We start from the raw sequence: 26307 nt of genomic DNA on the forward strand, positions 1-26307 counted from the left end.
ATTTAAAAATATCGGGACCAAATTAATTGTTACGAAAATGTAGGGATCAAATTGACTGCGACGCTAAAATGTATGGACCAAAATAGTGTTTTTGCCTAATATAAATTGTGGTAGAAACAGAATTAGTAAATATAAAAATTTTGAAAAAAAAAAAAGAAAAAAAGAAAAAGGACTAACTTTTCTTGAAAACCCCTCCAAATATATGTCTAAATAACTATTATCCATCAAGGACGAGTGGTCTAGTAGCAAATGTTCTGTTGTGGATATTTTAACCCCCTAAAAAAAAAAAAAAGAAAGTTTACTCCCATGTGGTTTGGATTTTGGAACACCTTGGATTTGAATATTTTGGGAAGTTGGTTCTCAAATGCCAATTGACTGATACTACTAAACATGGCAAAACGGGTCGGAATTTTCTAACCCGACCCGAACCCGATTTTTTTTACCTTAAGCAAAAATGGGTTGACTCGTGACCCGACCTGACCCGAGACCCGACCCAAACCCGAACCATTTTTTTTTAAAAATTTTTTTATTGGGTAAAAAAAAAATAGTAAAATTAAGACAATATTGGTTTAATTGTTTGTTGTGAGCTTTAAGGAAACAATTGATACATTTACATAACTATATGTAAATTAATTGAAAGATAAATGGTTGAGCATTCTGTAATGAGTAAAGATTTTTAAATATCAAATAGTAAAGTACATGCCAAGATAATCTAATTATAGTAGAGTTAAAAATATAGATTTAAAATTGTAGACATGTGTGAGAAACATTCACAAGTGTGGAAATAGTGAAGCCAAAAATATCAAATTAGCATAAATTATGAATGCTTAGACCTATTTTTTTAACAATTTATGTCCAAAATAGATGGCTTTTCAAAATAAATTATGATATTTCTTAGTGTGTGTTGCTTAACAATGATATGATATTCATAAAAGAGACCATGCATAAATAAGTAAGCAATCAAACTTTAATGTATATCTCAATTGAAATAGAGTGCCAACCACAATTGATAATAGATTATAAAATTAATTTTGAAGATAGTAAATTTCTTATATGTTTTTATTCTTTATTAAATGGGTTATCCAATAAGTCATTTGTAATTTTGTTTTATATTTTGAAATGTTGATATTGTGTATAAATAAAACTTGTGTATTTGTTTTACTTATCTTTGTATTAATGTTAGGATTTTTATAATTTTAAAATTATTGAAAAAGTATTAATGAGTTTAATTGAGTTCATTCTTAATATAAGTGGTGAATTCAAAATAATGCATTTTACATCAAGTAATTAGTTGCATAACTTTCCAAATGGCAAATACATGTTGTTTTCTTTATAAAAATAAAAAAAAAATCATGTGAAAAATACGGGTCAACCCGACCCGACCCGTAACCCGATTGACCCGAATCCATTTTTAACCCGTTTAAAATGACCTGTTTTTGATCTGTGACCCGTTTGACCCGTAATCTGATTGACCCGACCCGAACCCGACCCGCCCCGCCCGTTTTGCCATGTCTAGATACTACTGAAACTTTAGTGGGGCTGGGATTAAAGTGCGAGAGTTCTCTTGGAATATTATAGTGTCTACAAAAGGAATAAAATGAGTCTAAATGCAAATGAGTGTGCTGATATTTATTTACAAATTTGTAGCCCTTTTTTTGTGTGGTAGAAACCGAATATCATTAAGCTAAGTAGAAACAGCAGTTATAGGCCTAAAATAAAAGCATGTCATAATATAAACCAATGTTATCATAAAATAAAAGTATACATAGGTCCATAGATGGACTATCCAAAAACAAAAGATCCTGACTTGATCCGAATCCCTTCCTAGCCATTGCATTCACGTATTTGTTTGCTTCACAGAAACAATGATTCATCCTCACTTGAGGAGTTTCATAGCGCTAGAAACAAATTATTATACATCAACCCAAGAGTAACAACTTTACCCAAATGTCATATATATATATATATATATTATATAAGATAGAAATTATATTCTACTTAATCTAAGTGTATATATGGATAAAACTCCCTCTTAAAAATTAATACATATGAAAGAGGGTGTGCCATATTATATTATGATGCAATTACCCATTAGGCCATTACTACCACGTACAAACATCTTCTACTTGATTGCACCATAATTAACCGTGATTACATGCATTATGACACCCACAAAACAGGAAGGAAAAAAAAATGGCATGTTATAATTAATGCTAATGAAAAATTGTTATTGCATATTACAAAGTGTACACATCATTTACGTTACACTTGAAAAACGTTTATTCAAAACAAAATTTCAATTATAAATTTAAAATTGTAAAATCATAACTTGAAAACACAATTTTACGATTTAACTTAAATTATGATTTGCTTTCAATTGAAATGTCGAACACACTGAAATTTTTTTTTTTAATAACCTCTTTTTTTATATTATTATTATTATTATTATTATTATGTCAAAATTAATCATAGACGCCAGCTCTCTATAAATAGCTCTGTAGAGCTCATTTCCTCAGAATTCTGATCCCCAGAGAGAAACACCACTCACCAGTCACCACTGCAGAGCAAAGCAAAGAAAAGAAAATGGAGACTAAACCAACAGAGATCAGTAGCTCAAAGATGTTTGGAGGGTACAACAAGAGGTACAAGCATTTCAGCCCCACTCTGGGCTGTTCCATGACCTTCTACATCTACTTCCCTCCTTCTCCTTCCTCTTCTTCCAAATTCCCTGTAAGTCCTCAACCTCCTTCTTCTCTTGTTTTTTCTCCATTTCCTCACATACTCATTTCCAATTTTTCCCTTTTAAGATAAATTATACCCAAAATTAATTTCTGGGTTTTGATTTCCATGCCAATGTTGTACTACATTATGTGATGAATTTATACATCTAAGAATATTTACTTGCCATACGGTGTAAATTATTATGTGGGTGTTTGAAATTTGTGGGTGATCAAACTTGGATGCTTACCTTAACAATCAATATTGTAGTTCAGGGTTTGGCGTGTCCGACACGGTGGACACTCCTGCATGCGTATCCTAAGTGTGTTGGGGAAAAATATTTTTTAATTTAAATAATCCTTTGACTTTAGACATGTTTTTAATGATTTTGATAGTTCTTATTTATTTTAATAGCTTAAAATAAACATAAAATATGCTTATAAATGAATAGAATCGACCTTAAAAACACTTAATTAATTGTTGTACCCCTACCATGTCGTGTCCAAAATTTTCAAGAACTGCCATGTCTGGTGTTGTGTTCGTGTCAGTATCTGTCTCCATGCTTCTTAGCTTATGGAATCTTGTTAGTGTTTTGTGTTCTATTGTTGGTGCAAATGTTGCATGCTTCTTTGTTCATGAAATACGTCTTCACTATAATTTAACTGGTAATTGGTGATTGATGGAGTTTGGATAACTGGTTTTTGATTGAAAATTAGGTGGTGATTTTGATTTTGTTCCCATGCTGTAGCCGTACCTGATTTAAGTTACTGAAGTTATAGCCAAGTTTTTAGAACATTGCTTTATTAGAAAAAGGAAATTAGAAATTTTGTCAAGTTTTGTGTGAAGTTTCTAATTATTTATGTGGATTTTTGGTTGAAACAAATAGATAAATCAAAACTGTTGACTTATCCATGTTTTTTTAATCATTGATCTGAGTTTGTGGCTATATTTACTTTAGTTTAAACAAGATTCATCGTGAATCTTGATAACACTAAGTAGTCGTCAAATCCGGAAAATGATTATTAATCCTCTAATGAGCCTTGTTAATTTGCAACTTCAATCAGCTCCCAAAATACCATTATTTACTGGAGGCTAAAAAATGTGACACATATGGTAAAATTGATTTTTTTTTTTTTAAAGAAAAAAAAAAGAAAAAAGAAAAGAAAAGAAAACTCACCAAATTGTGTCAGCAAAGAGCAATACTTGAGGTGTGTTATTGCACTCTCACATATTATAATTTTTATATAAAGTTACACGTGTACCTGTCGGTCTTGAACCCACAAACTCACCCTCCACATAGCACTTGCAAGGGGAGGAGGTGCTAGTTGAGCTAGATCTCATTGTTCACTACATATTATAGTTAGAAAGCACTTCTGAACCCCACCCTCTCCCTCTAAAATAATGTTCTTAAACATATTTGCAATAAATTTATCAACTTTCTTACTCTTATATACCAATGTAGTATTTGAGGGCTCTAGAATGTATGATAATTACAATTTAAAGGTCTTTCTTTCATCAATGAGCAGGTACTTTACTGGCTCTCTGGCCTTACGTGCACAGATGAGAACTTTATAGTCAAGTCAGGAGCTCAACGTGCTGCTTCAAGTGAGGGTGTTGCTTTGATTGCCCCTGATACATCCCCAAGTAAGTCAGCAACCCATATAGAATCAATCTTTGGGTTATTATTTTTAGACACCAGTTTTACACATTTAGAACTTAAAACCCATGATGTATTTGTTTTGCTTGATGCTATAAGAGTCTCGTGCAACCCATGAAGCAGTGATATGGATATGGGACATGGATACAATATAATATGGACAAAGCAATATGTCAATTCTTGAAAGTTTAGGATATATGGATGGCAGGGATGCAAAATATTTTAAAATATACATTATCTTAGGTTTTTTTTTTTTTTTTTTTTTTTTTTTTTTAAAAGATAATTAAATTTAAAAAAAAAAATCAAAATGCACAAAATATGTGTAAATGATGAAACTAATATAGAGATATAAATAATAAAATGGGGGGAAAAAACTTGATCTATGATCCATATTTGATATAGGAATATATAATTCTGAAGGTCTCTAGCTTTCTAAAACACTAGATCTTGTCTTTTACATTTAAACCCATTTTTATTAATAAATTAAACTTCTACCCCCAAAACCTATCCATGCCCTTTTTTTTTTTGGGTGCTAGCATAGGTGTTCATAGCTCTTCAAGCACCTGATTATCATGCCATATTTATCCCTTCCAATATCCTAGAAAATCTATTTAAGATGTGTACGAGGTGGTTAATCTGAGAAATGTGTCCATCCTCAGTTATGGTGGCTATTTTGAAGTATCCATGCTTTTTAGTGTGCAACTAAGACAGTTACCAAAAAGACTAGAGTAGGCTAAGTGTCTGTTTGGCTAGAGCTTATAAAACCTCACCTTTTCTTACTTTTTCAAAATACAAGTATGCTTTTAACACACTTTCAGCAAATAGCTAAATAAGTTGTTCCCAAACAAACACTAAGTGAAAGCTGAGTGGAACTGTTTTAACATCTGCTGTATTCAAGTATTTGACAAGCCTGTGATATACATCATAAATTCTTTCTTGTATTATGTAACTTGAATAAGCTTTTCACATTATTGTTAATACATCTCTATCTTATAACTACAGAGTGAAATGCTTGAATTTATGAAGAATGGTGTATTTACAATTTGGAATATAGCTTTCCATCCCAATATTTTACGATTTTTATCCAAAATAGCTGAAGTTTGTCGCCTTGTTGGCTTATCATGCCAACTAGCCATAGGTTTTATATTCCCTTATTTTTCTCTCTCTATAGGGACTCTTTCAATTTTCAAAGAATTGGGAAAGCTTGTTAGCTGATTAGCATGCCATGGCTAATGATATAACATATGTACTTTAATTTCTAAGTTTATTTTTTAATAATCTAATCAAATCATGAATCCAAGGATGTGTTTGTTTTGTTTTTGGAAAATTTCTGGTTGAGTTATTGCCTTTGATGTTTCCTAACCAGAAGGTAAAATCTCGTTGACAATTTTTTTTATTGATAAATTAGCACACAATGGATCTTTAACTCATGACCTCACCCTCCACCTAGAACTTATAAGGGGAGGAGGGTAGTTGAGCTAGAGCTCATCAGCAAAATCTATTTGACATTGTTTCAAACTAGACTGCATTCAATGCAAGTATTGGGCTTAGGAAACTCACGGTCTGTGTTATCTTCTCTGTGAGGGGTTGAACTCTCTTGAGGTCTACAATCTGAATTTTTTCGTTTATAATTACAAAGAATTAGAATCAGACTTTATGCTCATGTTCATCTTGTTTCTGTTCAAATTTCTTGTTTCTGAATTCAAAAGAATCCTTTAAAAACAGGTAGACTAGTTTGTCAAATGGAAAATACACACACACACACACTGAGAGTCTGGTAAAGCAAATGTACAGTATGATAAACAACCAAAATAGTCATTTTAATTAAGGTGTAATGTTTCTGTCCAAAAGTTAGCTCTTATAACACTAAGCTTGGGCTTACAATGGCAACCGACTCTGCTTTGTGGCTCAATCTTTTGAACGATTTATCTGCCATATATAGCATTATATAGCATACGAGTGAAAGATATAGTAATTGTGTTAGGAAACATAATGCTCAAGTAATCCAACACTTGGTGAGTATGACAACATTACCAATTGAAAAAAAAAAAAAAAAAAAAAAAACCCTCAATGAGCATGAACAAATTTATTCACTGTTGTAACCAAGCCTATGCAGTACTAATTTTCTTAAAATTATTTTTTTCCTCCCGCTCTTATTGTTAAGATGTCAAATTTTGATTTTAAACTGCCTTATGACTAGTAGTTGCATTCCAGGATGTTCAATGCTAACTGTTTCTTACATGATATTCCTTATTACAGGAGGCCTGAATGTAGAAGGAGAGGCAGACAGCTGGGATTTTGGTGTAGGTATGCAACATCAGGCCATCAAATTTTGTTTTCTGAATTCTCAAATCTTTTTGAAAAATTTAACCATCTGAATTGTCAGATAAATGCCATGGGTTTGACCCATTTGAATATTCAATTTTGGAGTACCATATTATGAACTGTGGGGTAGTTCTTTTATGTTTTCGTGAATGGGGCAGTCCTCAATCATGATGACATGACAGAGATGTTTGATTTCATATATCTTCTATCTAAAGAAGTGTGGTAGTAAGTAAATTGAGTATGACACCTATGCTATAATTGTTTTCAGTAGGTGGCTTGTATCATTAGTTACTATTCTTTAACTATTCATATGTTGTTCTGCATATATAACAAGTAAAACAAGCATATCATTGTCTAACTACTTGTAATTTTACTGTTCACAATACAGCACTACAGTGGTTCATATGGATGTGAGAAATTAGTTTTATTTGTACAATTATTGTGAACTTTGGTGCATGCCTTAGTGTAAATTTGGATGAGTCTCTCTTGAGGATTGTTGCTTTTGTTGTTACTATTATCATTATTGTTCATTCTTGTTGATAAGGACAATTTGGTAGCGTTTTCCTGACACATTACATGATGGAGTTTAACTGATGCTGGTTGGTGCTTCATTTTCATTGACAAATTTTGCATTAAGTACATTGCTAAGTCAATTTTATCAAATAATGTATCAAAGGTTACTGCATATGAATACCCTCTAAATAGTAGGGATTGCAAGTTCTGTTAGAGAGTAGGTTAGCCTCTATTCTTATCCCCCTCCCCCTCCCCCTTTTCCCCCTGTAATAACATTACTAAATTTTACGCTGGCCATCAGCCTACTGCTATCCTCCTTTTTCCTGGGCGTAGGATCAGAAAAACATATCACACTTAAGTACAGACACTGGTGGAGTTGAATTAGTCTTTAATTGCAGTATTTAATTTAGTTTTTCTTGAGCAGGTGCTGGATTTTATCTGAATGCTACACAAGAGAAGTGGAAGAACTGGCGTATGTATGACTATGTTGTCAAAGAATTGCCAAAACTTTTAAGTGAAAATTTCCCACAGCTTGATACCTCACGGGCATCTATATTTGGTCATTCTATGGGTGGGCATGGTGCTTTAACAATCTACCTTAAAAACCTGGACAAGTATAAGGTAATAGATGATAATATTTACTTCTATGCACTTGAAGGTCTTAAGATTTCTACAAATTAAGAGAGTTCTGAAATTGACCATTTTCTTTCAACATGGAAACCTCTTGCAATCACTTTGGCTTTTGATTTCTTCCTTTCCTTCACTCATTTTTCAGTCGGTGTCTGCTTATTCTCCGATTGTGAATCCTATAAACTGTCCCTGGGGCCAGAAGGCTTTCACAAATTATCTAGGCAGCAACAAAGCCGATTGGGAGGTAATTTCTAAGAAATTTTCAGAAATCACAGCAAAGTTATAACATCACGGTGCCTTAGTTGTAACAAATGAGTTTTAGAAAATGCAGGAATATGATGCCACTTTCCTGATTTCGAAGTTCCATGATGTATCTGCTACCATTCTGATTGATCAGGTAGGAGGTCATATTCTTAAGTTAATTTCACATGCATATATAAATCTGTCTTTTAAACTTTCCCACTTTAAGTTGACAATCGAATGAGTAGGTGATTATAGCATGCTGATATCAATTACCAAGGTCAATGATAAGCTAAAGTAGCATTTTTTAAGTAGTAATAATTTGATGTGGTGTTGTTAATTTTGTGTTGTTTGTCACTTTGATTCCGTGTATAGAGGATGGTTTCAGCAATTTCCTTATATGTAAATGTAATTTTCAGTTTTCTCGTATATGACTAGCCATGAAAAACAGTCTTAAAGCAATTTATGCTTTTAGGTGACTGATACTTGGCAATCTATGCTAAATAAAGCACCCTATAGTTACTTTTTCTACTTATTGATTACACTCTTTAACATCTAAAATTTAAAAGTAAAGAATGCAATGAGTCTTTTAACAGATATGGTTGATAAGATTTGTTTATGCATTTTTGTAATTTGTATAAAGGATTGCTACCTTGCATGACAAGAAAGTAAAATTTTTGGAAGAAATTAAGACAATAAACCATTCCTAGTAGGATCTCACTAAAGTTCTTTTGTAACTCTTTTACCCTGTGTTTGGATGGAGAGAGATGGAGGGAGAGGAGAGGGGATTGGAGGGGAAGGTGATAGGAGTATACTCTTTCCTCATCTTCCTTAGCTCCAAATGTACCCTTAGGCCTCGTTTGAGAGGAGGGAATGGAATAGAGTGAAATGGAAAGGAATTAAAAGATTAATTTTAGAATATTTTTCTCTTCCCTTGTTTGGGAGTTTTAATGGAGAGCATGGAAAGCCTATTCCTTTGTTTGGGAATTTAAGTGAGAAAGAATGGAATGAGTAAGAGTGTACATTCCTCTCTATTCCCTTAAAATTTCAAATTTTCATTCCCCTCAAAATTGGAAGAATTGGGAGGAATGAGAGGGAATTGAATTAGATTTAATGATTTTTTTACTATAACTTCCAAAATACTCCTATATATTCAACCCTTTATTTTAAAATTAGGGTCTAATAGTAATATTGTCATAAAATGATTCCATTCCTTCCATGTTGCTCCCAAATAAATTTACTTATATTCCATTCATTTTCATTCCTTTATTTTAAAACATCCAATCAAGATTACTTAATTCCATTCTTTTTCATTCATTTCCCTTAAATACATTCCATTCCATTCCCTTATGATCATTCCATTTCATTCCTTTATGAACTCCCAAACGGAGCCTTAGAGAGTGGATGAGGTGAATAATGTGTACATGACACGTAAATTGAAATATTTCTGTGGATGCATTTAGATTTACCATTTGCAAATATATTATCATACTCTCTTGTTGCTGCTTTCTTTGCTACACATTTGTCCTCTATGTAGCCTAAATGTTGTGACTTCTCTGCCTTTAGAAAAAAGGAGCAATTGGGTTTAAACCATATGGGGAAAGAAAAAAAAGGAAAAAATAAAAAGGGGAGCTGTTTTCAAATCCAATATACATGATGGATATTGTGGCCATTCATTTTACTGTTTATCGCCAAATTTGTGCAGGGGGATGATGACAAATTCTTGCACGATCAACTCCTGCCCCACAAGTTTGAAGAGGCATGCAAGAATGCTAATGTTCCACTCCTTCTGAGATTGCAACCTGGTTACGATCACTCTTACTATTTTATTGCCACCTTCATTGATGATCACATCCGCCACCATGCTCAAGCTCTGTCCCTTAAATGAAGCTTACAGTTTTCGAGAATCTAGAACCATAAAAACTGTTGTCCTGGACTATGGGCACTAGATTCTCATAAAAACTGTCGGCCTTGACGATTGTCGCACTTCAGCTTTTATTTAAGTGGTTTTGATTTTCCCATGGAAATATTTAGTATACATGCACTGGTAAACATGCTGGTACTTGAGATATGTGATAAACATGGTGTGACTTATGCCTCTGTGATAATATGATATATAATTATGTGATAAACATGGTGTGACTTATGCCTCTCTGATAATACTATAGCTAAATGTTCCATATCCAGTGACTCCCAACTCCTTGGAGAAATTTCTACCCCATCCATTCACTGAAGTAGGTAAAATATAGGCAAAAATAACTTTACACCAGTAACTTTGTTTAATTGTCATTTTAGTTCATTAACTTTGATTATGCGGTCACTTTAGTCGTTCTATCTATTGCTGTTAAAAAGTTGGCGCTAACTACCTTCAAATAATGGTGTTTTGCATTTTCAACATTATAAAATAATTTTAGAGATTATGTTATTAATTTATTTAAACCAAGAAAATATAAATTTCAAACTTTGAGTTGTTCAAAGTCAATGGACTAAAAGAAAAATTTTTAAATGAAAATTTATCAAAGTTAGTGGACTAAAATGAAAATTTGTTAAACATAATGGACTAAATTGAAAATTGATTACTGTTATAGAATGTATCGAATGATGCGTAAGAGCATTTGCATTAATCAATGCAAAATAGTAAAGGTATCAATTTTACACATTCAACCTCTAAAATCACCCATGTTAGTCAAGTTAAAAATGTGTAAATTATTACTATGCACCATTGGCACGATAGTTAGTCTACAAGTATAAGTACTTGTAGAGTGTAGGGGTGACAAAGGTCAGGGTTTAAATCTTCAAAAAAAGAGGTTTTCATATATACACACTTAGATTAAATTAGAGTAAAATTTATAATTTATAACAAAAACAAAAAGAAAGGTGTAAATTTGCAATGTTACAACAGTAACTATGTAAATTTATATTGACACTATTCACTTTGCATATAATTTTTTATTTTTTTCTTTATGTATTCTGAGATTGAAAGAAGAGAATGAATGATGATTATTGTGTGTAAAGAAAGAGAAACAATTTTAAAAAATTAAGAAAATTTGATATTTTAATGTAATGTAAAATAAAATAGATAATCTGATATAGGGTATTTTGAAAAGTAAGTATATAAAATAGAAAAAGTAGGATCTTATGTTAAAATAGACAAAACTGCTCTAAAATATACTTCTAGTTCAGATGTTATGTTAAATTTTCATGAAAACAAGGGTGCTGAAAAAATTTAGTTTGTTGCTCTTGTAATTAAAGAGGGAACGACGTAAATTTTAGATTTGAGCTGCTGGTCTACTTTTATTGAGGCGTGCTGGGTTTTAAAAACATGTTTAAGATAATGCAAGCATGGTTGTGAGGTATTAAGTGCTTGACAAATTTCCGTTAAACAATGCTAGAAGATCATAATCTGTTATGATGGTAACAAAACCTGTGAACTGCACTAATTTGGCAAATTGTTCTAGAGGTAGAGTCACCTATGATTGAAAATCCAATTAGGCCTGGCTAAGCCAATCCAAGGGTTTCCTAGTGTTAATTCATAATAATAACAAGTCTTAATCCCAAATTTTTGGAGTCGGCTATAAATCCTCAACAATTAGTTAGAGTCGGCTGTGTAGCCTACATGTATTCTTTCCTCTCAATTTATTGTACATGAAGTTATTCTCTCTATTACTTCCTCAATTGAAAAGTCTTCTTCTTTTTATTTTAAACTACTAATACTTACGTTATTTTGGATCTTCCTTGCTTTAATTAGTAACAGATATTTGCTATTGCCTTAAGTGAACAGCCAACTCAGCAAAGCTACGATTAAAAAATAAAACTCTAAAGAGCCTATTACTTTTAGATAAACTATAATACACAGATAAACATTTTTCCCTTAAACCCCCAAATCCATTGAAAGATGTCAATTCAGCTACGAGAGCCATGACAACTCAATAAAGCTATTGTTAATGTCTTGTGTTAGTTATATGAAACTTTAGATCCCATCTTTATAATATGTTCTTACTTAAAGGGACCAGGAAAACTTCTTTACACTGTATAATGGCATATTGAAAGCTTATGCTCTGGTTTCCGTTAGAATATAATTTCTTGATTTGCCAAGTTTAAGTCACATACCAAGTCTTCAGAAGGGCTTATAGATGATCCGACTCGGGCGCACACACACACATGAGAGAGAGAGAGAGAGAGAGAGAGAGAGAGAGAGAGAAGGCTATGAGATTTCTGTCACTAAACCAACATTTCAAAATGGGGCTGACTACAACATCAAGACTATATAGCTTGTGCAGCCAAAATAATTAGAGAGAGAGAGAACCCATCTATACATGCCCCAACCCTCTTATGTATATAGCCAGTAATCTACAACCTAATCCGTACAAATAGTATATACAATCCTCTGGCTCCACCTGCCTTTGCCGGTTGCTTCTTTCATCTCGCAGCAGCCATAGGCCAGGAAAAAAAACCCTCATTGCTGGTTAAAAAAAGCTACATTGTAATCACCCATTGGATGTACCCACAGCTTGATTGATCAATGCAAGTCTTCTATATTTCATTGAACTATCAAGTGAACGAGTTGGTATGCTGTGAGATATCTTGCCCTGCTCTGAAACCACCAGATCCTAACTCATTCACAGGTAGATAATGGGTCTGTTCTGAAACTACCGTGGGTGTGCCGGTAAATGCTGGTTGAAGATTTTCATTTACACTCTTCGTTGGTCTCTTCGGCCTTTTGGGCTTCTGTGCTTGTGGATCAGAATTTTGAAGGGGGTCATCTAACTCGTAGTCCATTGGTGAAGTCACATTTTGAGGATTCCTTTGCTTTGATGGAGCTTGTTTGTCAGAAGCAGCCCTTCTCTGCACAAAGACATTAACGTAAACAACACTGAATGCCAAGTTTAGAAAAGCTTCCACATATATTTGTGGACAAATGTCCTACGGTGTCAATTTTACCAAAAACATTATTTATAAGAACCAAGGTTCATAATGCTACTCATGAGATTAATTTTAATAAACTGGGTGCATAATTTGCCACCTGAGGAGTTGAGCAGATCCACAGATATGCATATCATCGTTCAGGGGACAGAGTAGTTACTAGACAAACCAGGCCTATTTATTATTTTTATTATCATTCCATTGATAAAGTTATATGGAATGTTGTTCACTACAGTTTTATGAAATGTATTAATGGTTGAGAATTGAACCCATGAACTTTTTCTAATTGTCAAACCCATGTAATAGAACACAATGCAGGCATTGGTAAACCACCACAGTACACAAAGATCTAATAATTTTGTTTCGCTAATATTCTAACAAGTAGTAATTAATAAGGAATGATTTGATTGGATAAATAGAACTAGAACTAAACATAAGATACATAGACAAGTGACAAAGAATTTCAGTACCTTTTTGTTACTGGATTTTGCTTTCTCTGGATCTGGAGAGGGCTCAGGTCCTGTACCCTGAGATCCAGCATTTGTTAGGTCTTCCAAAGATGCGTCACCTTCTGCATCTACCCGAATACCCTTCGTTGATTGTTTTTTCTTTTGTCTATCCTTAACCTGGCCAGAGAAAAGATAATTAAAATTTCTGAAAATAGTTCCAGTAGCTGTTTGACTTTGGTCTCCAAAATCTTTTGTTTTTTTTTTCCAAGTAAAGAAAGAGTAGGTGTAAAACCACGTCTACTAACACATTTTAAGAACTGTTTTTTCCAGGAGAAAAAATCTGCATAGCCTATTTTCAGGGAACATAAAAAATGATGTGTTTTTATTCTCAACATACAGTCTCTTGAAAAGGAAGTCAAACAGGAACCTTTGGTGTGTGTGTGTGTGTGTGTGTGTGTTTACAAGAAAAGCATAAGAGACACTAATCTCCTGCAAAGTGGATTTTAAGTTGGAATAGAACAATAGACAGACAGATAACCAGATTTTAAACCCACCTGTAATGGAATTTCTCTCAATTTCTGCTCCAGCTGGGCATCATCCAGAAGTAAGGATACAACATCCTCAGGGGCCAATAGATCACCCTGAACATGACCACCCGTCATAACAAGTTGCTGCACAGTATTCTTCTGACTTGCTCTTTGAAGAATCTTCTCTTCAACTGTCTCTTTACAAATAAGTCGGTAAACAGTAACCTACACCATGAAATCATTAGTATTTCAAATTAAATTAGAGAATCTAAAACAATTTAAAATTTTGAGAAACCAACATTTGTGTCCAAGTGGATGTGTGCATTTGTGGGCGAGAGAGAGAGATGGACAAACAACAACAAACACATAAGGAAGCAAGGAATCCCTAAAGCCAAGAAATAAATGGCTTTGCTTGGAGGCTCTCAAGCCATCCATATGCCTGTAGCATTCTGAAAAGGAAAAACTAAACTAAAGCAATAAAAATGGAACTAACATCTTTTGTTTGACCCAACCGATGAGCTCTATCCATTGCCTGTAAATCCAAAGTTGGATTCCAATCACTTTCATAAAATATGACAGTGTCAGCCGCTGTCAAGTTAATGCCAAGTCCACCAGCTCTTGTGCTCAACAAGAATACAAAAATATCATTCCTGCAACAACATAAATAAAAATCTTAGTAACAAACTCTTACACCTCACATATATATAATATATGATAAGAACAAGCAACCAAAGACAGAGAAAGAGCAACTTTAAAATTCCGTTCAAAAAATCAGTATGTTTATGAAATCATACCGATGCTGGAAATCTCTGACCATATCTCGACGATCAGTTATAGTGGAGGATCCATCGAGTCTAAGGTATCTATATTTCCTATAGTTCATGTAGTCCTGCACGTAAATGAAAGATTCAAGAACAACAAAACAGAATGTCCAGAGAAGATTGCTAAGCCATTAAAAAAGACAAGTGAAGTAGTGAACTACAGTGCTATTGTGGTAAGATTTCCAATCTGCCAAGCTGGCTTGCAAAATCAATTTATAGACCTGATAATGATTTGAAATTTGTTTCTCATCTCAGATCCTCTTTAAAGTTTATTTTGCTAACCGATATCAAACCAAGGCAAGTCAAACCCAGGTTACCACGAACTTATCTCTTTAACTCATAAGTGAATTATTAAGTAAACTTTTTGTATCATAACTAAACATAAGCATTGCAACACAAATGCAAAGGCTCATCCATAACACTGATGCCAATTTGTATTAGGACTGAACAAAGTTTTCCTCCAAACTGGGTTGGAGGAATCTCCTCCAACCCATTACATGGCAGCTAATATGACCCCCCACGTATTAAATCACATGATTTATAAAATCATTTAAAAACGTCACATGACTATTTAAGTAGGTCATGTGACTAAAGTACGCATGGATAGTTTTTTAAGTCTCACGTAGTGGGTTGAAGGAAATTTCCTCCAAAGGACAACTCTGTCTATTAGGACCTGCCAATATCATGATTTTGACAAAATCTTAAACATGTTAGGACTGATCAGAAATAGTACTGATTTGGCTAAACTTGGGACAGCTTCATGTTAGCTGCAGAAAAAGGTTCAAAGATTAAAGAACTAAAACTACCTCAAGAATATTCAGCATCTTTGTCATTTGGGCAAACAAGAGAACACGGTGATTGTCTGCCCGCAATCGTTTCAACAATATATCAAGTGTTTGAAGCTTCCCAGAGTCCTATTCAGATGTAACATAACCAAACACTTCAGCAATTAAGTTCAACACAAAAGAAAACAATATTCACTAAATAACAAAAAGGACACCAGGAAAGAAAAAGCTTACAGTGAGCAACTTTGCCGGGTCAAAGCTTCTCGTTGGTGGAGAAGATCCCAAAATCTTGTATGTCAACTGAAGAGCAGGTTGTGAAACTGGTAGTTCAGAATCAATCTCTTGAATCAAATGATGAGGAGGACCAACTGGCTTTCTGGGTCCATTACAGTCAGATGTGCGTGCAAACCCAATAAACATCCTCTTTATCCAGGGGTCATGTAGTTCTTCAGACATTTTGTAGGCAAAGTTTCTATCAGAGCAGTGAGCACCAACCTATATAGGGAAAATAAAAATTGGAGATGAAATTTTTTTTTTAATATGATAAATGATTTTTTTTGAATAGTAAATAAAGAGTACAAAACAAATACTTGAAAAACATACTGGTGGAGCTCTAACTCTCGGGATATATGTGTATGCTGAATGAAGAGGCCTACTATTGGATAGAAACCTGTCCTCATGAGGGACAACTAAAGCCTCAAATGGAGCATCTCCAGGCCCCGTTGCATATTTACTTCGCAGTAAGTTTGTATTAGATCTTGATGGCATCAGTAACATCCGCGCAACTGCTCTCACTTTCCCCCTCTCAAGGTAACTGCATTCGGGGTCATCATCCATGGTTTCCATAAGTGATTCTATGAGTCCATCCAAGAAGTGCTGGTCCCATCTCATTACAGAAAACAGTAGTCGCTCCATAAAAGAGCTAGTAGCCAAAAATGTAACCTCAGACGGGGACAGATCCATCAAACGTGTAAAACCAAAAGTTCTTCTTTCAAAAGATAATCCATCTGAATTATCCTCTCGCAGGAATATAGATCGATAGACATTTTCGGGGGAGTATATATTGAAGAGTCTGTGAAAAGATTCTCTGCAGACACCACGCCCAACTGCTGTGAAAAGAGTTTCCGAACTATGGGTAATTTCTTCATGAACTAGTTTCGGTATCTGAGAAAATACAAAAGGAAAGTTAGATCCATAACAGAATGAGCTCAAGTCCCTATTTATCAAAAAAGAAAAAGAAAAAAAAAGAGGTCAAGTTCCTTATTCTCATAAACTAAAGCAGAGAATGAAGCTGGAGCGTGCATTCTCATCACATTGGAAGAGTCAAAATATCCCTTGGGTGGCTGTGGTGCCCACCAAAATTTGAATTCCCATTTACAGCACACACACACGCACATATTTAGAGGCCTGCCAAAGGCTGGGATTCGAAAAAATTGAATTGCCCACCCCTCTCCCCCCCATTCCCCCACAAAAAAATATTTGAGCTCACCAAATGGCCTCCTAGAAAAAAATATTAGCCTGCTGGCCTAACTCAAAAAAAATACAAAACAATCTGCCCTTATCAACAAAAAAGAATCATTAATTTTAATTTTTTTAATTTTTTTTGTACATGTGTCATGTCTATAGCCAAACACATAAAGCAAGTGCAAACGCATGAAGTATTCACTTATTTTATTAAAAATAAATAAATAAATAAATAAAGAAGAAGAAGAAGAAGAAGAAGCAAAGCAACTTTCCTCACTTTTAAAGCTATAAGAGAAACCTAAGAATTGAGTATTTAGTAAGGTTGGCATTTTCATGACAGTGAACCTTAATGTTTTGGTAGTATATATAACAAACAAAAACATTAATGTAAGGCAGAAAAAGCTTTAAGAACGTACCTTGTATGTTATAGGATTGTGACCTCCTGCATAGTGCACGTCCTCCAACTCCCCAAAGGGAGGGGGCAGAAGAGAATTTGGGATCTCCCCAAAGTGGAGGTATGTTCTTCCCTCATTCCTTTCAAACAACTCTGGATGATTACACACCTACCATTGCACCATTGGAACACATGTCATGGACAACTAGTAAAAAGAAATATTCCACATGACAGACAAAATGCATTAAACTCCACAACTTCTTGCCCCCACAGAGTTGATAAGTTATACTTTTTAAATGAAGAAGGGGAACCAAACAGAATGCCAATAGAATTGAGAATATACCTTTCTCAGCTGAATGACAATATTCATTAAATTTAGTATTTTCTTCTCATTAAGATGCCCACGATTGCCCTCAAACAACTCGGCAAGAGATATCTTGTTCTTAATAGCCTGATAAAAAGCTTGCTGGCGAGAACTCAACTTGCAATGCACTGTAACCTCAGTTTTCCTGGTCAGCTCAGAAATTACATCTGTTTTAACTCTTCGCAGCATAAAAGGCTTTAGAATTGAATGCTGTAAGAAAAAAGGCAACCAAAATACAAGTTAGAAAGATATAGTTATATTAATATCAAAGGTCAAAAGTGAAGGCAGAAGAGATCATGATCTAAAAAGAAACTGAGAATTATTGTAGTTATTTTAAATAGCATACATATATGTTAAGGATGGTACGTGGCAGCAAGTAGACAAAAAAACTTTATTGCTCACTCTCACAATGACAATACTGAAAAAGGCAAACTCACCAATCTGTTAAGCTGGTGCTCATTCAAAGTACCCCCGTGCTCTGCATGGTTCTCGATTCTGATAGAACGCAGTAAAAGATCATTGATAGGAAAATATTATAATTCTGTAGACTGCAGGCTACACTCACCGAAAAGATGAACCAACCAAAGAAAAAATGCTTACCCTTTTGAAAACCACTCATTAAATTGTTCGTGGCTGTCAAATAAGGTTGGCATAATAAAATGCAAAAGGGCCCACAACTCTGCCATATTATTCTGGATAGGTGTACCAGTCAGCAGCAATCGGTTCCGACAATTGAAGCTAAGCAGTGTCTTCCATCTTATACTGCCGAGTCGAATATCCAATGAATTAATGATGAGAATATAAAGGATTAGAAACATAAACTATTCACCAGAAAGATGATTCATGAAACTTTAGGAGGGCTGTAATGGCTAAAACTGAATTCTTATGTGATACTGTAGACATGTCGATACTGCAATACTAAAAAGATACAATTTATCTGGATGACGTTTTATATTGAATCTTAATTTCTCTTAACAAAATAATTCTAATAATAACATCAACATCAACAAGAATGATGATGATAAAAAAAAAAGCACATTGAAATAAAAAGAACAGAATGGATATGAAATGAAAACTAAAGTAACAACAGGTATCAATTTATTAAAAGAAATAAAAGCAGAGTTCAAAAAAGGAAAGGAAAGATCAGATGGATGAGAAAACTTGTTCTTTATGTGACTACATATTTAATAAACGAATGCTGAATAAATAAATGATTTCAGTAGATTCTTGGGTTTGTTTCAATTTTTTTATGGTACTACTCTAGATGGCAGGCTTTGATGCGATGGCAAGTGCCTTCAACCAAAATCGACAAGTTGCAAGATTGAATCTAGAAGTTAGTCTCCAAAAAGAAAATTTTGGAGGTAAGATTGCCTGCCAATCACCTCTCCCAAACCCGCAAAAGTGGGAGTCTTGTGCATTAGGTATGACGCCTTTTTTTTTTATAGGTACTAGGTATGACCCTTTTTTTTAATGGTATTACTCTCTTCCCACTATATGTCCATTTTATTACATACACACAAAATAAGATAACTCCCCACGGTTGACTCTTTAGTAGGATGCAAGAAACAAAATGATAGCAACAAAGACCAAAGAATAAAAACATCTCAAAAGAATAAAGCCACTACAACAACAAAGAAATAAGTTAGAACCTGTTCGAACTTTTGATTGCCTGGGCTTCATCTAACACCATGTATTGCCATTTCACACGCCGAAAGTACTTCTCATCAGACACTAACAGCTGGTAGCTGGTAATGAGAATGTGAAATCCAGCTTCCCTGGCAAGAGAAAGAAGCTCATATAAAATAAAAATTAAAAAAACGATATAATGCACTTCATTTATGAAAAAAATCAGGTTAATGGATTTAAAAAAAAATATTAAATTAAATAATGGCAAATGTTTTGACCGCTCAGCTATCCAGATAAGAAGCATTAAGAGCTGACAAGGCAAAACAAAAAGTTCAAATACTCTAGAAGACATGGACTATACGGAGGAAGCTAGTTTATCATCTGTTTACTATTAATATTTCTTTATCGGTGTTAAAAAAAAATTAAAAAGGAACTAATGTTGCTTTTGGAGAAGGCATGAGGTATATTCAAGATATGCATATTTGATAGTTGTTTAACCATGTCCTCAAACGAAGTGTTTTTCTTCCTCAATTCTCCACACTCCAAACTGAAGCAATCGAAAAGGAGGATATTTCAGAAGACTTATTTTCTCAATCTTTGCCTTCAAATATACCAGATATACCAACTCATAAGCATGTCAGACACCATTTCAGGCATCAACATCAAGCTGTTCCAGATTTCCTTATAAGCTTACTCATTTCAGTGGTAAAGAATCTCATGTCTATGCTCAAATACATGCTTTAACAAGAAAATTATCAAATATATACATACACCTTTTTTTTTGAGAAAATATATACATACATATAAATACTTTAACAAGTTTCTTTACAAAAATATAAAATTTAACAAAACATGGCACCATCTAAGGCACTTAAACACATCCAAAAGCCAGCATATCATCATCATTTGTTCTTGAGAAAGTAAAATAACAACTGTGAAATAGAAAATAACCTGCGGTACAGGTCCTTGGGTTTGATCTTTTTCCTAAGTACAGTTCGATCTTGAAGCCCACCCCAATATGGAAGAGTTTTCAAGTCAGGGCAGAAACGATTAATTTCATCATTCCAGTTATTCAATACAGAAGCTGGAGCAACAACCAAAAAAGGGCCCCATATATTTTTTTCCTGAATGGGACAAGCAACAACAGTTACTATAAAGAAAATCTATATGTACAAAACACTAGGCTCAATACTTACCTCTGCCAAATGAGCCAAAAATGCCATGGCCTGGATGGTCTTTCCAAGGCCCATCTCATCAGCAAGTATGCCATTTAAACCCTGAAAGAAAAGAAGCCAAAAGAAATGAACTCAAGCTTGCAGCCACTCTTAATTACCATTTTTTTGAGGGACAAGGGATCTCCTAGATTAACAATCAAGAGAAAGATATTAAATTATTAATGTAGAAATTGCCAAACAACCTGCTCATAACAATTAACTAGCCACTGAAGGCCTTTTAGCTGATATTCTTTAAGGGAACCTTTAAACATCTGCGGTGTCTGAACTGTTGATGTTACAGGCATTGTAGTGCTGTAAATATAAAATATAAATTTTGTTAATTGACAAGAAACGCTTTTCCCCAAGTGCTTAATAAGGATGAGAGAAGTTCGGGGGAAGGAAAGAAAAGAATAACTTACGGGTTATGTAAATCTATGTTACTAGCTCCTGCAACCTCAGGTGGATAAGTCTCAGATTCAGAAGCCTGTCGCAGTCTCAAACATTCATTATCAAATGCACTTGTTAACTTTTTCTGCTTAGAAACTGCATCTTGAGCAGCTCTCAAGGCTTCCTTCTTCAATTCAGCCTCCTCAGGATCTACTTCCTCATCAGGTACAGCATCTGAAGAGCTCAGAACTACTTCTTCGTCATTTAGATTTTCATCTCCCACAGGCAAAACTTCAGAGGGCTGTGCATTTGACTTGTTTTGCATAAAATGACTGTAGAGTTCTGTTTGTTGTATAAGAAAATTGAGCCTTTGCTGTTGTCTCTTTGCTTCTCGTAGCTCTTGTTCGCGCCTCAGAGCTTCAGCAGCTTCTCTCTCCTCTCTTTTCCTTACTTCTGCCTGCAAGCAAAGAGATTGAATATTACTGACTCTTTGAATTAAATTATTCACTTGAAGTATTTATTTGAAATCAAAATAACCATAAATTATGATCTTTTTTTTTTTGACACATAGATGATCTTCCAACATATTCATAAGATAGGTATTCATTTTTTTTCCCTTTGATTATGCATAAATGGAACTCAATGACTCATAGGCAATTACACCTCTGACCTCACCCTCAACCCCTTATTTATGGGAGGAGAAGATGCCACTTGGTTCAAAGACAGCAGAGAATGAAAGAGTTTCAGTCGTAAATTTTTACTAGTATGCAGTGCCATAACACCAAAACACTCTTGTTAAGTATCAAACAGAGACCTAAAAGACAGCTACAGATTTCTATTCACAACTGACAGCCTTAATCTCCTTTTATTCAAGGACTCTGAAGATTCCCCTCCAGCTTAATAGTTAATTAAGATAAGATAACATATTAATCATTTTGAGATATGGGAAAATTTAGTCAACAAAGTGAGGATTGGCAGGATATTTACAGAACCTACGACGTAATTTGTATACATAACAGATTCAGGTGATACACTAATCGCTGAAGATGAAGAACTTAGCCCATTAGATGAACATGAATGTATATGTGGATTTATGTATATGTTTTTTTCTTTCCTTTTGATTGATATAAATAATCAGGTAAACAACATTCATGCATATGCATAGAACTCTAAAAACATAAATATGCATGAAATAGACAGAAGAGAGAGCATGTGTGCACCTGCATGTTGATGCACACAAATACTACATTTTGCCTCCACAGAAAAACTTATTTCTCTGAAAGATCGTGTTTCCTATAGTGCAGTTATTTGTAATGTATGTTAAAATAACTTCATAAAGGACAATGAGAAAGATACCATCTCTTTATCTACTCGCTTCCAATACAGCAGCATGTCTCGAGCTAATTTCCTAGTGCGAATCGCAGCACCCTTCATCAGTTTATGCGATCTGCCCATCTTCATTTTCACCTGATAAAAGAAACAGATGATATACCATTTCTTCAAGATATATAACAGCAAGGACGTATGAATGAAATTAACCGTTGCTTTTCTTTTCTTTTTTAAAGACAAGTAACCACTATTGAAGAAAGTTTGAAGAACAGAAAACCACATCCCACATGTTTATCAAAAATGGAATTTGTAAATCTACATGGACCAAATAAGATTATACTTGCCTCTTTTTGACAGCTCTCTACGAACCTCTTGGCATCAATTAGTTGCTTTCGGTGAAAAGCTGTAAAAATCCTGTGATGCTTTGGTAGGTCTTTCTTTACAATGTTTGCCCACACTTTCCCTATCTTCTCCATTTCCTCCCTTTCAATCACAGCAGGGTCTTTCTTTACCTTGGGCTTCTTGGGCAGAGCCCGTTCAATGATCTGCAGCCCAGAAAGAACCAAAACTGAATTTAGTAATAATAATATTAACATTCACCAGCCCCTTATGGAAAATAAAAGGCAACCTACTGTGATCCACCATCCCCCTTTAAAAAAAAAAAAAAAAAAAATCATTGAACAATCAGGAGTGGAATATGAACCTCATATGAGTCTCCTTTCTCCAAAACCTTCACATAGTAAACCTGCAAAACGCCACCCTCGGACAAAATAGATCGCTTTATGTTTCCAGCTGCCCCCTCTGGAATGGAGGAATTCATATCAGAAACTTTGAGGTTGAACTTTTGGGGCGATTTAGAAGCTGACAAGGCCTTTAATCTTGCATGAAGTGATTCATACTGGGGCTGAGGCTCCCCCATTCCTGCCTGGCTTCTAGGCCCAAACTTATTATTATTTGTCATCATTGATGCCAAGGACCCCAGATCCAATGTACCCTTTAAAAAAAATTCCTCCACCTGAATATCTGGAAAGCTTGGCAAGTTCAGTGATGCCGCCACCTTATCATAAGTTGGAGGAATCTTATACGTGATACCATCTCCAATATCCACAAAAGCAGGTTCATAGGTTGTTCTACAATGAGTATATAAATGAAAATATATCACCCAAAATAATTAGTGAATATTCCCAAAATTTTGGGGTTAAAAACTCTCATAAAACAACCAGAGAAGATGGCAAACCTTTCAGTGCCATTTAGCGGTGAAAAATCTGCTTCATGATAGTTCCCTTGTTTTTGAGGATTAATATCATTGAGCCAGTCGGACGTGGATTCAACTTCATGTAGTGCTCCTCGATGCTCATTCCCTAGTTTCCTAGCTTTTAAACCCATATTACTCCTTGGAACAGAGATTCCCATCCTGGTTGATGCAGGACTTGCTGAGGAATCCTTGAACCTCCTCTTGTACTTCTGAATGTGTTCTCCAAGCATTGATCGATATCTCTCCTCTGTAATGCGTGTCCCGTAATAACTATCCTCCTCGTCCTCACTATTTTCACCCTGCCTCCTTTTCTTCAACAAACCCAATTCTCTTTCACGCATAACCCCGTTACCGTGTTTCAAATTCACTCCACCTGTTTGTGTAACCAGCAATAAACCACAATGCAGGCAAACATACATACATAAGTGCACACCCCACTAAACCAATAGTGCATACATACATAAAGTGCATAATTTGCGCACTAAAATTGCAATCACAAGCATCAATCAAACAGGTCATTGCAATTTCAAGTAAAAAATAATAATAATAATAATAATAAAATTAAAATTAAGAACAAAAAAGCCTACCTTGGCTACCTCTGCTCTCATCCTGACTACTATTCCCATAATAATCAAAATCATCATCCTCTTGTGGAAGTTGAAAGTTCACCAAAGACTACAGCACAACCCAACACACAAATTCAAAAAAAAAAAAAAAAAACCACAACAAAAAACAAAAACTTTAAGCTTAAAATTACCAAACCCAAAATTCCAAAAACAGTGAAACATCAAGAAACCCTCAAAATTCTCCACTGAACAACACCAAATTAAACCTCAAACTTCAAAAGGAGGCAGTAACTGGAGAAAAAAAAGAGAACCCAATTGAGAAAAGCGAAAACCCATGTGGGAAATACCTCAAGATTGAAGAGATTCGAGTAGGAATGCGAGTCCTTGGATTGTCTCCTGTGTTCCATGTGTTTCTGTGGCTATTACTGTAATATTAAAAAAACCTAGCTCCTCTTCGAAGAGCATGGAGAAGAAGAAGAAAAGAAGTAATTGTGATGTAATAAGAATGAGAAGAAGAAGAAGACCTAACCCTAATGGACTCCTCTGCCTGAAAACGAAAGGAACAGAATGGGAGGGGTGCGTAGGATAAGGTGGGGGAGAGAGAGTGTGCGTGTTTGGGATGGCTGTCACAGGCGACGTAGGACGCATCGGATCTTGCTAACGTGCGCTGCTAAAATTTTTTTTTAATTACTTTTTTGGTTTTATTTTTTTTTTAATGGATTTTTTTTGGTTGGTCTTTGGGAAAGAGAGGCAGTATGGCTGCGGGTGGAATTGAATTAACGGTAGGAAGCAAGCCAAAAGGATTTGGAGTGTGAAAAGGGAGAAAATACACCCGTTGGTGGGACCCATAAGCTATGGGTCCTACCAGCTTATGAGAAGGAGAAAGTATATACTCGTAATAGGGTATACTTTATCATGCAAAGGAGTGTGTGGGTTTTGCTTGTTTGTGAGTTGCAAGGGATTGTTCGAGGATTTTGGGAATTGGGTTTATAATTTTGGAGTATTTTTCCTTTATTTTCTTTCCATTTAAGATTGTATTCGAGCCAAGCTAATTTTAGTATTATAAGTTCAAGTTTGTTCATTTATTTTTTTCCAAACACGAGCCTAACACCAAATAAGATTATATATTCAAGTTTGGCTCATTTTCTCGTTGAGCAAGCTCAAGCTACTTGATTAACCTATTTTTTTCCTATATATTGTAAAATCATGACTAAAATATTTTACCTCTTTATAATTCCATGAATTTTTACAATGAATAGATTGTTTATATCATTAATAAGCTACACATAAGAATTTAATATCATATGAACCTATCGACAAACTTATACAATCTAATTTCAAGTCTATATAAATATATATATATATATATATATATTTGGACAAGTATACATATAAAAGTACATTATTATATATAATTAAATCGAGCCCTAATATTCACAAGTTTGTTCATGAACACATTATTATATTCGAACTTAGGGTATATTTGGTACATTAAATGAAGATTATAACAGGAATTGTAATATTTATTACTAGGAATAAAATGTGTTATAATGTAATAACTAGACATTTTCATTAGTTTGGTTGTGAGTTATAACATTAAAATGAAACTTAACATTTATTTTAGGAAATTTATTACTCATACAATTATATTTCCTTAAAAATTGTTATTTTTAAATTTAAAAGAGACATGTGTTATTTTTTATGATTTTTTTATTTTTATAATTGTTAGATGTATATAGAAAGTTTGTTTACTTGGAAACATATTAAAATTTGAAATTATTGCACTTACTAAGGAATAGCTAATATAACATTTTAAAGAGAAATAATTATTCCTCATTTTGAAGAATAGCTATTCATCAAGAATGATTATTCCTTGTAATAAAAATATAACCAAACTAAAGAATAACTAAATCATAGGAATAACTATTACTTTACAGCACCTATTACAGTCTACTAAACATGCCCTTAGACTTTAGGTTTGAACTTGGCTTGTTTTCTAAACAAACATAAACAAATTTTTTCCTAAGTAAGCCTTAGTTGTTCATATACATATTAGTTCATTTATAGCCCTACTTTGTTCATTTCCCTTGATTTATAATTCATTCAAATACTATTACAGG

The 26307-nt window shown here is 34.2% G+C and overlaps 2 protein-coding genes across 4 annotated transcripts; one reads left to right on the forward strand and one right to left on the reverse strand.

Annotated features, from left to right (window-relative positions):
• Nucleotides 1–2496: 2496 nt before the first annotated feature.
• Nucleotides 2497–10225, forward strand: LOC115953142 (S-formylglutathione hydrolase). 2 transcript variants are annotated; one of them, XM_031070666.1, is made up of 7 exons: nucleotides 2497–2730; nucleotides 4245–4362; nucleotides 6635–6682; nucleotides 7638–7834; nucleotides 7989–8087; nucleotides 8166–8240; nucleotides 9789–10225. In XM_031070666.1, the coding sequence occupies exons 1-7, from the start codon at nucleotides 2584–2586 to the stop codon at nucleotides 9969–9971; spliced, it is 867 nt and encodes a 288-aa protein (XP_030926526.1). In that variant the 5' UTR covers nucleotides 2497–2583; the 3' UTR covers nucleotides 9972–10225. The 2 variants fall into 2 exon arrangements, with proteins under 2 accessions (XP_030926526.1, XP_030926527.1); XM_031070667.1 differs by having other exon boundaries at nucleotides 2498–2730; nucleotides 8175–8240.
• Nucleotides 10226–12276: 2051 nt separating this feature from the next.
• LOC115953143 (chromatin-remodeling ATPase INO80) lies at nucleotides 12277–24952 on the reverse strand. 2 transcript variants are annotated; one of them, XM_031070668.1, is made up of 23 exons: nucleotides 24535–24952; nucleotides 24209–24296; nucleotides 23604–23994; nucleotides 23070–23496; nucleotides 22711–22911; nucleotides 22394–22504; nucleotides 21070–21494; nucleotides 20854–20962; nucleotides 20633–20713; nucleotides 20388–20560; nucleotides 19460–19585; nucleotides 18411–18572; nucleotides 18248–18305; nucleotides 17790–18020; nucleotides 17469–17615; nucleotides 16192–16752; nucleotides 15823–16083; nucleotides 15610–15717; nucleotides 14777–14871; nucleotides 14476–14632; nucleotides 14010–14207; nucleotides 13477–13632; nucleotides 12277–12928 (listed from the first exon to the last, which is right to left on the reverse strand). In XM_031070668.1, exons 1-23 carry the CDS (start codon nucleotides 24592–24594, stop codon nucleotides 12635–12637), a joined length of 4620 nt encoding a protein of 1539 aa, XP_030926528.1. In that variant the 5' UTR covers nucleotides 24595–24952; the 3' UTR covers nucleotides 12277–12634. The 2 variants fall into 2 exon arrangements, with proteins under 2 accessions (XP_030926528.1, XP_030926529.1); XM_031070669.1 differs by lacking the exon at nucleotides 24209–24296 and having other exon boundaries at nucleotides 24535–24611.
• Nucleotides 24953–26307: the final 1355 nt, after the last annotated feature.

This window comes from Quercus lobata, chromosome 7, assembly GCF_001633185.2.
Source record: "Quercus lobata isolate SW786 chromosome 7, ValleyOak3.0 Primary Assembly, whole genome shotgun sequence".
Lineage (NCBI taxonomy): Eukaryota > Viridiplantae > Streptophyta > Magnoliopsida > Fagales > Fagaceae > Quercus > Quercus lobata.

Coding starts and splice junctions, on each gene's coding strand:
- LOC115953142 (XM_031070666.1), top strand. CDS start 2,584: ATGGAGACTAAACCAACAGAGATCAGTAGCTCAAAGATGTTTGGAGGG. Junction 7,835..7,988: donor AAAACCTGGACAAGTATAAG/GTAATAGATGAT, acceptor CTCATTTTTCAG/TCGGTGTCTGCTTATTCTCC. Junction 8,088..8,165: donor GCAACAAAGCCGATTGGGAG/GTAATTTCTAAG, acceptor AATGAGTTTTAG/AAAATGCAGGAATATGATGC.
- LOC115953143 (XM_031070668.1), bottom strand. CDS start 24,594: ATGGAACACAGGAGACAATCCAAGGACTCGCATTCCTACTCGAATCTC. Junction 18,021..18,247: donor AGCACCAGCTTAACAGATTG/GTGAGTTTGCCT, acceptor TTTTTCTTACAG/CATTCAATTCTAAAGCCTTT. Junction 15,718..15,822: donor ACCCGGCAAAGTTGCTCACT/GTAAGCTTTTTC, acceptor ACATCTGAATAG/GACTCTGGGAAGCTTCAAAC.